The 11426-nt window shown below is 46.8% G+C and overlaps 1 protein-coding gene across 1 annotated transcript; it reads left to right on the top strand.

Moving 5' to 3' along the window:
- Positions 1 to 3841: 3841 nt before the first annotated feature.
- On the top strand, positions 3842 to 10908 carry UBE2R2 (ubiquitin-conjugating enzyme E2R 2; the record flags this gene model as incomplete). The annotated part of the gene is made up of 3 exons (XM_010156542.1): positions 3842 to 3959; positions 8855 to 8989; positions 10330 to 10908. Coding segments are annotated over 3 exons (473 nt in total), but the record flags the coding sequence as incomplete, so codon positions are not given.
- Positions 10909 to 11426: the final 518 nt, after the last annotated feature.

Raw genomic sequence — 11426 nt, 5'->3', positions numbered from 1 at the left:
CCTGGCTGAATCCAGCACACCATGCCATCAGTGTTGGCAATTTTAGGGGAATCTTAGATCAAGGCTGGTGTGTGGGGTCTTAGCTACTGTGATACTTAAGCAACTAGTTGTGGTTTTTATTCAGTTCAAGTAGACTTTAAATGGAGTATGTCCTACAAAATTGTATGCTGAGATGAGAAATAATGGAAAACTTCTGTGGCAGTCAGCCTACAAATAGATGGGTTTGGACTTGGGATGCTCCGACTGCAGAAAGAACCAGAGCTGGGCTGGAGTCCAGCTTCAGAAGTCATGCACAGCTCAGTCACCCTGGACTGCAATGAACAGATACCTCTGGATGTAATGTCCACTAGCCCGTTTGAAGTGGCTCTTGTAGGGGTCATGTCCAGAGGGAAATGCTGTGGGCCTCCAAGTCTGTGATTGGGTCATGGTACCACTACATAGCCAGCCCAGAAGGGGAATGATTTTACAGAGTAGCAATCAGTTTAAAATTATTGAATTTAATAGAGCTGTATTTGAAAGCGGAAGTCCTGTTTTGGCTCAGAATGTGACTTTTAATGGAGGCCAGTCAGATCTGTGCCAAACTTCAGGATATTCTAGACAAGTGTCAGCCTGCTAGGGCTACTAGTTGAATAGCTGGAGGAGCGGAAGGCCTTTGAGATTATTCCTGTGGTGCAGCTCTGTCACCTTGTCACAGCTCATCCTGTGAGAGGTTCTGCAGGCTTCCTTTGGGCCCACATCAGAACAGTGCCATTCTGGCACTCTCTTCCTTACTGTGACAGGTTCAGTTTGCCTTGGGCTCGGAAGGCTCTCTTCTACCAAGTTGTTGCTGCTAAATGTCCAACCTGGAATGAGTGTGTATGAAATATGGTGAAAACCACACTGATAGCTTAGTAATAAATGGACAAAAGCCTCTCCAAACTTGGGTGCAAACAGGATAGTAATCAGCTTTAATTACTGGATGCTCAGGAGGATTGCCCTAAGCTCAGGGACACCCTGAAATCGGTGATCTGAGAGTCTTGTGGCTTGAGTTTTGGACTCGGGACATCTTGCACATAGCCATGAAGGATGTTTTTCTTTAAGGCTCTATTTCAGTTACATGGGAGTTTGATCTATAAATAAAGACAACTTTTGAGACCTGCAGATTATTGCAAATCCATACTGTGGATGCTGATTCTGAATCCAGAAATTCTCATGCAGGATGTGAGTGGGAAATAGTTACCAAATTGGTATGTACAAAATGAGCCTTGGAAAGGACCTCCCCCAGATCTGGTGAGAAAGATGAAATACTGGCTCTAGAAACAACTGAAGGTAGGAGGAGAAACTAACCCAAAACTTGATGGGTGTATTTTGGGGTTACTCTTCAAATACTCTGGCTCTCATCTTTCTACTTTGTGTTCATAGCAGTATTTCTTGGAGCTAAGGGAATCTGAAGCAGCTTGCAGGCTGTTTTGGAAACAACATTTAAGCAATGAAGATGAGGCACTGGGATAACTCCAAATGAAACTGTGAATAAATCGGCAAAGGGCTTGAGGTTTGAGGGTTTGTCAGGAGGAGGAAGAAAAAACCTTCCAGTGTGAGGAAGATGAAAGAAAATAGCAATGTACAGGATTTGATGGTGAGACCAGATGGAGAGGTTGGGGCTGCTGTTCCAGTTCTGACTAATGAGACTTCAGTAACTTGTGTGTTTTCTCCATCTCCAGTTTACTTGGGTCATCTAGTTGAATTTTGGTGAAACTGCATTCACTTGTTCATTTTTATGCCGTAACAATTCTCAGTCCTAATAGATGTATAGGCTATTTCCCGTTGGCAGGTGAATGCTCTGCCCTCATCGCTTATCTTTCAAAAACATAAGTAGGGAACGGCTTTCCTCTTGACCACACTGATCCCCAAAACCATGTGCTCGTCTCATCAGGCCTCATGACACCTTTAGCTTTCCAGACTCTGTACTGCAGTGCTGCCCTGCTGGGCTTTCTAAACATTGATTGTTGCAAGAGGGAAACTTCTCACATACTTTCTTGCCTCTGTATTTTCATATTGCCAAATATCTGCTCATCCACATGTTGCTGACCTGATCACTTGAGGGATTTCCCAAGCTGTTATGCTTTCTCCAGGTCACCAGCACTGCATTCTCCCAGGAGGTTGTTAAAGAAAACACTGGGTAAATTCACAGAAATTACTAATAAACCAGAATAGGCTGTGAACATAACATTAGTAAGGTTAACTTCACCTTAAAATGATGCTAAATATTTCTAGATTGCACAACCCTGTTTGAGTCCTAAAAAGGAAACTGCCTTGTTCCAGCAACCTAAGTGCATGCTTGTGGGTATACAGCAGCTCCAGGTGTGCTGTTGCTGTGCATAGTTGTGTTATTGACAAAAACCTGCTTCAAAATGACAAGGACTTGCTAGATTAGCATACCTGGCAGGGTTAGTGAGCCGCTGAAATCTGGATACCGATCACAAGCCTCCAATGTTGAAGTAGGATCTTGTTTGTCTATAAAACAAATGTCATTGTTAATCAAGGCGAGTTGAAATGTTTTGGGAGGCGCTTCGGGCGAGCTGCTGCTGTCTGTAGCTGCGATCACTGGCTCGGGCTCAAAGGCATGGATGCCATTGCTGTGAGCAGCACTACTTTGTGCTCTGGCTTCTATGTCAAGCAGCGTTTTGGGGTTCTCAGGACGTAGCTGAGGCCAGGTAGGTGTGTGGGGAGCTGTCAGCCTGCGGAACAGGACTGACCTGCTGCTTCTCTCTTGTTCCTGTCAGCAGCCTGTGCCTTGGGTCAGGGTGACAAGGGACAGTGTGGGTGATGTTCATCAGCTGAGGCTGTGCCACCCAAAGGTGTGGGGCTGCCTCTGGGAACTCACAAGTCGCTCAAGCAGCTGGCTGCAAGTGCGGGCAGGGCCTGGAGAGGCCAGTGTCTGCCGGTTGACCTCAGGCCACATCTGCATCTTCACACCATTGTGCAATAAGGCACTGGGACCCCACAGGTCCATGGAGTCAACCTCAGTGGAGAGATCAGCCATGGTGAATACTGCTACAGGACTCCTGCAAAGTAATCGTGTCAGAGTGCTGCTGCTGACAGAGAATTGGTTTTACAGGCTTCTTAAGGTGTTTATAAATGGTAGGCATTATGGAGCTTTCAATCTGTAGTCAAGCTATAGCACTGGTAAGTAAAACACAAATTGAGGATTATGTGGCTGTATGGTTTCCATATACTGCCAAAATACTCTCCTCTTGCATGCTGGAATGGACTTTCAGTGAAGCCTTCAGAGAGCATCTCCTGCTTTTCCACCTGGTACTCCAAACAGCTGTGTCCTAAGAGAGAAGTGTAAGCCTGCCCTGCACCATCTGTTCAGCCTGCTTGTGTCCCAGGAGAAGAATTGTTTTGATACCTGAGCTGGTAGAGTGCACTTAAACCCTTCAACTCAAAAATTCCTGTAGCTAACTCTGCTACCACTGGGAACAGATTTATTTTTTTAACCCTGCTTTGGGTCTCCTGTGATTAAAGCTCTTTTCTATCACTGTGACAGTACTTGCTGTCTGGAGAGTAATTTAGTGTTAGGTGACTGTATTATGTGTTTTGCTTGCCTTGCTACGTTCTTTAAACCTCTTGACTTGGGATTGTTTTGTACCAGTTTGCAGACAAGCTCTGTTTAGCAAGGGAGACTTCTGAACATACACATACATTGACCCAGGAAGAAATTAAAAATTATTTCCAGTTCTTGCACATACTTTTACTGTCACTTGGGGTGTCCACATCAGCAGGGTTAAACTGCTCAGAACGTAGCCAGAGCGATGGAGTTGGGGCATCAAACGACTACCTCAAGCCAGGCTATGCTCAGCTTTTGTTTCTGTCTTGCAGAATGGAGATGTATGTATTTCAATCCTTCACCCACCTGTAGATGACCCACAAAGTGGAGAGCTGCCATCTGAGAGGTGGAACCCTACCCAAAATGTCAGGTAACTGTGAATCTGATGTGTATACTTGTGACTTCAAAGGCATGTCACCTCCAAGACTAATGCCTGTGTTGGGAAAGGTTTGGAAGGTGTTTTAAGACTTGGGGTTTTTAGGTCTTGAGCTGGGTGAGAGCTAGACTTACCAACCTGTCTGAAGGTAGTGGAGTGCTGTGCTCTGATGCTGGGCTAACAGTGTGGAGACTTCTGTACTGTTCACAGGGTTTCATGCTTTTAAACCGGATTATCTCAAAAGGTCTAGCCTTTCCCAGTCCGTGTTATCCTCACTTAAGTTTTAAAAAAATCCTCCAAGATACCAGTAGTGGGAAAGAACATTTGGGCCCAGTAGGAGTAACTCTGTGCATAATCCTAGCCTTCCACTATTGCTGTGCTCTGATGCTGGGCTAACAGTGTGGAGACTTCTGTACTGTTCACAGGGTTTCATGCTTTTAAACCGGATTATCTCAAAAGGTCTAGCCTTTCCCAGTCCGTGTTATCCTCACTTAAGTTTTAAAAAAATCCTCCAAGATACCAGTAGTGGGAAAGAACATTTGGGCCCAGTAGGAGTAACTCTGTGCATAATCCAACCTACTGCTAGCCTTCCACTATTTTTCTCCTGTCTGCAGTGTGCTACCTTGAGCAGTTAGCCAGATAGTTTTCTTCCTGCCAAGAAAAGAAAGATCCCTAAGTACCAGTGGCATAGAAGGCTAACCTGTCCCTTTTTTTGAAACACCAGCTGAATTCCATTCTCATTACAAGCCACTGCCAATAGAGAACAGATAAAAACCATGTCCAGTAGCAGCTCACTGATATGTGTAGCAGGAGTAGTGAGTGATGCAGTCTAAAAACCGTGAAGTAAGGTTCTTCCTGTTCCAGCGTCTTATTTGGATAATGAATAAGATTAAAGTTAAAATAATTGCCTCTATAGATTTTTAGCATATCATGTGGGAATTACGCTTGCTTTCAGAGTAATATATCATGTGTTGGTTCCCCAGCTTGCAATCTCAGTTATTTATTGATAAACACAGCTGGGGATTTCAGCACACATGAGGGAGTGCAGTGATTTGAAAAGGGTTGCCTGATAGTTTGACTTGGCTTTCGTCTAACTTGGCTTAATGAAATTCATTTAAAAAAGGCCTTTGTCAGAGGAAAGATCTAGCAAGGGGTAGCACACACACACTGGCCAAGTGCCAAACTACAGCTAATGTGGTAGGACGCTAGGAATTGCAGCAGTCAGCACATTACAACAACTGGTGCTCCTCCTGGAGCATGCTACTTCAAGGTTAAAAAGGCTCAAGAGAAATGCTGTCTTAGCTGTGTGAAGTCGTGAAGCGTTTGGTTGACCTCCTGAGCCTGAAGTAAATGTTATTCAATCCATCTGTATCAAGTACAAGTAAGTATGAAGCAACTTCTCAAAGTTCTAGTTCAGAGTTGTAAGAAGGGAAAAAAACCAGCTTGATAGTTATGTTCACGTGTCCCTCTGCGTATGTGGCTATTAAACTGTTTTCATACATCTGAAATCGTTAGGACTAGGTGGCAAGCCTCAACTGGTAGGAAGCAGCCGTGGACATTAATTACTTCTCTCACATTCACATTTAGAGTATTTCATTACATACAAACCTAAAGATGAACATGAAACTTCTCACCGTGCTAGTTGTCTGATTTCTGCTCTTCCTTACCATGTGGCAGTTTGGTGCTTACTGCCTGGGAATGCCTTGGACTTAAGGGTAACATCTGGGGAGAAAACATTCCTCAGCTGTATCAGCAAGTGGGAATAAAACTTGTCCTTAAATGCTAGGCTGCTGCCAGCATCACCTGCTGGGATCAGTGCCGACAGGAGCAGGCCCTGCTGGGCTCCCGTCTGGCTTTGCCCATGCAGAGTCGGATGGAAGCTGACAGTGCATGTTGTGGTGAGCTGTGTGTGCAACCTGGGGCTTCCCTGCAGCTGCTGAGTTCTGTAAATCCTGCTGTGTGCTACAGGCGACCACCGTTGAAGTGTCTGGAGGGAGGATTGTCACTTTTCAGGGCACCTGTTATACTTCATTGTAAATTATTTTTTTTGTTCCAGCTGCGATCCACGTGGTAGCCTCTCTGAGCCACCTTTACAGGTAGACACAGATTTGTCCTAGCACACTTTTGCTCTCCAATATAGAATAAAAAGTTTTGGCTTAGAATGTACTGACAGTCATGTTCATGCATTGAGCTGGCTGCAGAAACTACCAGATCTCAGGCAGCCAAAAAAAGCGGGCATCCTCAGAAAACAAAGCAATAGTGAGACACCACCTATCTTGACAAGATAAAGATGTACCAACATCTTGAATACTCTTCTCAGTTCTGGCCTGTGACACCACCTCTTATGGTGTTGCACATGGTCATTATTTTTTTTTTTTAAACACAGTCAGTATGGACTTTCCCATCGCTCAGAGCCAGGTAGGGCAGGTGTAAGTAAATATAGCAACATCCAGCAGTGTGAAGGAATGCAGCTGTGATCTGTGTGGCAGAGGATATGGTCTTCCCGTGTCCTGTGAAACTGAGAAAGTGGTGGCAGGGCTTAGAGTTGATGCTCATTTCAGTTGCATTTCTCTGTACCTCCCCTGTCTCCCCTCTGTCCTTTGAGGCACACAGGATTGCAGCTGGAACAAAAAAAAAAAATCATTTTTAACCAAGTATATAACAGGATGCTGGAGTACATAACAGGTTGGGAGTCCCAGGCAGTCTGCATTATGTCTGTTTTGGATGAAATTCATCTGGCTGAGCCTTTTCTTAATACGTGTAGGGGAAAAGGCACCCAACAGGTCTGATTCCTTTGGCCTCTGCTGGCTTCTCTCCCCTGCTGATCAAGGGGTATAAGGGGACTTGCTCTGAAGACAACAGCACTGTACACACTTGAAACGAAGTGATAAGGCAGCTGGCAGGCTCACTGTTCCCCAGCATGGGGTAAGGGATGTAAGAAAGCAGAAGGCAGGCTTAAAATCCCCACTCTTGATGCAATCAGCTTGCATGAAACAACCTGCTAGAACAACATTTCCTGAGAGAGAAATGGATCCATCTCAGTACTGGAGAGGGTTGGTCTGTATCCAGCCCAGCGTGGCTCATATCTGATGCTGAGGATGTTTTCAGTCCCACGTGGTTGAACCTTTTTGTGGTTTTAGTCCTGTCAGATCCCATGTGCTGGGATCCCTTCCTGCTCAGGGACCATGTACACCTTGTTTACCCATAGTAGCAGGGGTTGAGTTGGAGGAGGTTGTCCAGATTTTAAGGTTTTGGCAGTGAGGAAGCTAACGGGCTGGTTGGAAACGAAGAGTGCTGAGAGCCTCGCCTCTGATGGACAGTTGCCTTGGTGTACTTAAGTAGCTTTGCGCTGACTTTGCAGTCTGGGGCACCACAGCGTAAATCTCTTCGCCTCACTTCGTTGATGGAAGTGTGGTAGAGCAGATGCTAAACCCAGACACATATTCCCATCCTCAGCCTTCCCTAGACTTTGCTCTGCAGTAATGCTGCTGGAGTGATGCTGGAGCTCACATGCTGGCTTTACAGCCTGTTTCTGAGAACAAAAGGCTTTTAAATGAATTCTTGTGGTGAAATGGAAGATGGTCTCTCTTCTGCCCATCATTCCAGTCTGACCAGACAGTGTTTTTCCAGAGCTGCTCTTCCCTTTTCCTCCTGAATTACATCATTTGTAAAATAAACTGTAGAAGACTCTTCTGATAACTGTGCTGAGCAATCTGGCCAGACTCCAGTGTTTAGCTTCAAAACCTTTCAAGAAACTTAGCATCCAAATGACCAAGCATTTCCTGGAATTGTATCCCAGATACATGATCTGGTAGATGTGCTCAGCACATGCTGATCTGAATGTGCCCCTAAATCAAGGCAAGTGCAGCTGAGGCTGTAGTCTCCTTTAATCACGTTCTGCAAAGCAGTTGCTATGTACTGCTGGTTTTCAAGACTTATGCCTTGTCTCTTGCTCTTCCATTTAAATCGAAAGCTCTTGCTGGCAGGACCACCTTGAGCAGTGAAGCTACTGCAGTGGTAGCTACAGCCAGGTGCCTGGGTGTGTAGAGCTGCCTGATGGGACTTGCTGTGGCACCATGTGAGTGGCAAAGGGCTGAATCTGACATGCTGAGGGTTGTAGGAAATGCAGAAGGGTCTGGGTGAGGGAGATGATGTTTGCCCTGGTAAATGCCAACTGAGCAGGGCAGCTCATAGCTCTGTGCTCTTGCCAGAAATCCAGGAGGGCTCTGTCTGCTGGGGGTTAGGTGGCTGCCTCATGCTGGCTTTGCTGAGTGCCAGCAGCCAAATCCTGCTGCACCTTTGGCAGCTTGCCTGGATGTTGAAAAACTTCTACACCATCTTCTGTTTGATGTGCTGTTACAGCAGCCTCAGCTGTGCATGGGCTGAGGAGAAGGGGACATGGCCATGGCTTGAACCTCCAAACACCCAATGTGGCAGGGAAGGCAGTACAGCCTCATCTGATGGGCTTGGGTCAGAGTGGTCTTTCGCCCCATGCCAGGGCAGGCAGAGAGCCTGGCTTTCTGCTGGGAGGCCAAGTATCACCAGGAACAGGCTCACCAACCAGGTTTCCAGCCCTGTGTTATCCGTGGATGATGTGGACAAGCTGAATTAGGGTCCGATCCGAGCTTTAGCTGCCACCCCTTGACAAACGTGTGCACAGACATGGTGGTCTCTAGTCAGATTATGTCCCTGAGGTTTGTATTGTCACCTTCGCTACACCAATGGCCATGGTCTGCAGTTCCGAAATCCCTGCTCTCACTTCAGCTATCATCCTTAGCTTAAATTTTGACTTTAAACAAGTTTCTGGTGCATCACTTAAGGAAGTTGTTGGCATCCAGGTTCCGTGAATGCGTTAGCTCTGACCGTGCTGTTGTGGTTACCTTTTTCAGGACTATCTTACTGAGTGTAATCTCTTTGCTTAACGAGCCCAACACATTCTCTCCTGCCAATGTGGACGCATCAGTCATGTTCAGGAAATGGAGGGACAGTAAAGGAAAAGACAAGGAGTATGCTGAAATCATAAGGTAAGCCTTGCTGTGTGCAGTGCTCTGCTACCAGCATCCTGCTTTGAATCCTGTGAAACAGGCTGCTTGCTGAGTTTGCTGAAAACAGCTTCTTACTGTGGTTGCTTCTTTGGAAATGAATTTTACCGTTGTATGCTAAGTCCACACGTCTGGTCTGTCTAGGCTTTCAGCACACAGAAGCAGTGCAAACTGGAGCAGGAGGACCAGTCTTTGAAATGTCCTTATTGCAGACTCCTCTGGCAGGATGCTCTGCAAAACTATTGGCTGCTAGTAAATCCCAGTCAAAGTCCCTGGTTGCCTTTGAGTGCTGCCTGTGTTGCTTGGGATGTGGTTCAAACTGACTGCATCCTATTAATTCTGTGCTTGATGCACTCATGAATCATAATCTTGTCCCTCTGATTCCAGGGAGTATCAGTGGGATTTGGCAAGCGTTTGCCAAGCTGGGTTTGATTAGCTAGGCATGCCGGTCAGTCTTGACTGTCGTTTTCCAAGAGGTTTGTGGGGTTCTGTAGGGAGTGGTGTAAATGTGAGCCAGGGCTGATGGGCAGGCCCGGAGTGAAGTGGGACCGTGCTTGCCGGGGGTATGACCCCATCTGCATTGACTCTGCTAGTTGGGCGGGCAGGATAGACCCATGGTTGGAGCTGTGCAGGGCAGTCCGCCTGGGCGAAGAGCCGCGCTAGGAGGTTAGCTCCGTCCTCTCCAAGTCCCTCTGTTTCAGAGGAGCTGGATGTGCTCCACAAACAGAGTATGGCAGAGCGACAAGCAGGCAGGGGTGAGGGTATGGGCTGCCATCTGCCTCTGCCTGCTGGCAGGCGGCACGGGCCAGCAGCGGGTCACAGCCCGAGCCTGTCCTGGAGTGACAGGAAACACTCGGCCTCTGCCAGCCCCAGGCAACACCGGGGTTACGGCTGCGTCTCGGGGTGCAACTGTGTGCTCCGGCTGCTCTTACCTCCCGTGGGAGCTCAGAGCTGCAAAGGCTTGTGGAAATTGCAGTTTTGAGCATGCTGTGGTGATCATCAGTGAGTCGGTAAGTCATCTTAGGAACCCCTGACCATCCCTTCTGTAGCAAACGTAATGAAATGTGCTCTGAGCACTGGCAGGTCTCATGTGGAGTCCTATGGAATAACTGATGACCTGTGTTGCTAGGGGTGTGTGTGCTGCAAACACCCTCGGAGTGCTCCCAAGCTGGGGGCTGCAGGAACTAAATGTTTCTGGTGCTGCTTGCTGTGTCTCAGCTGACATCAGCTCTGAGCTGCTGGGTGGGCTGGGGTTGGGGAGCTGAGCCGCGCTGCCGCTGGCACACAGCCCCACTCATGCTGCTGTGTCCTTCTCCCCACAGGAAACAGGTTTTGGCTACTAAAGCCGAGGCAGAGAAGGATGGCGTGAAGGTCCCCACTACGCTGGCAGAGTACTGCATCAAAACTAAAGTGCCTTCCAATGACAACAGTTCAGATTTGCTTTATGACGACTTGTATGATGACGACATTGACGATGAAGACGAGGAGGAGGAGGATGCCGACTGTTACGACGATGATGATTCTGGCAATGAGGAGTCGTGACCTGCTCCCTCTATGCCCCTGTACTGCCCTGCCGACTCAGGCCAGAAGGGAGCAGCGGTAACCTAGCAGCAGTCCAGCAAAAAAGTGTTGGGGGGGGGATCAGAAAAACCACAAACTTTTGTCTCCTGCTGTCTCCTGTTGTATGGATCTGTTTGCTCCTTTTTTATGGACCTCTTAGAGACCCTCCACAGAATGTCTGAATTCTTGCATTCTTAACCCTTTCATCACTGTATTATGATTTCTTTTTAAAAAAGAAACTCCCCTTTCCACTTCTCTACGAAACGTTCACAACGAAACAGGTTTGCTCGCGTTTAGATTCTTGAATTAAATACAGTCTTGCATTGAGATGTTTTAATGTATTTAAAGCTGGAACAAACCCATTGGAAGCTGGGTTTTTGGGAGCTCAAGTGCTGCATTTACTGGGAAGAAAAAAAAATCGACATAAAGCATATTGCCAAGGTTTAGCTGCTCCATTTACAATAATAGCGTGTGTACATTCGTTTAGCCTTGTGGTGGTGGCTTTTCCTTTATAAGGTGTGGGGCAGAGAGTGTAAAGCTACTGTGTGTTGAGCTTGATGGGATGTTTCTGAAAGGTACAGTATTCCTTTTCAGCCTGCTCAAGTAAGGAAATAGCTGGCCCCTTCGAGCCCCAGTAGGCACAGTCAGCTTTTGTCTCTGGAAGAGGCTTGTGATCTGAACCCTAAAATAAACACTTCACACTTCAAGTCTCTACAACTGAGCCCTGGGTTGCTAGTTATTTTTTAATATTGTTCAGGTTAATTTGAGGCTGAAAAATTTCAGTGTATACATGCTGCTGATTCCAGCTGCCCCCCTCCAGAGGGAGGAGAACAGATGTGCATCCAGCAGGCCAGGATTC

Source organism: Eurypyga helias, unplaced genomic scaffold, assembly GCF_000690775.1.
Source record: "Eurypyga helias isolate BGI_N326 unplaced genomic scaffold, ASM69077v1 scaffold15120, whole genome shotgun sequence".
In the NCBI taxonomy this organism is placed as follows: domain Eukaryota; kingdom Metazoa; phylum Chordata; class Aves; order Eurypygiformes; family Eurypygidae; genus Eurypyga; species Eurypyga helias.
The sequence above is the reverse complement of the archived record's forward strand: the minus strand, read 5'-3'. Positions and strand labels throughout refer to the sequence as shown.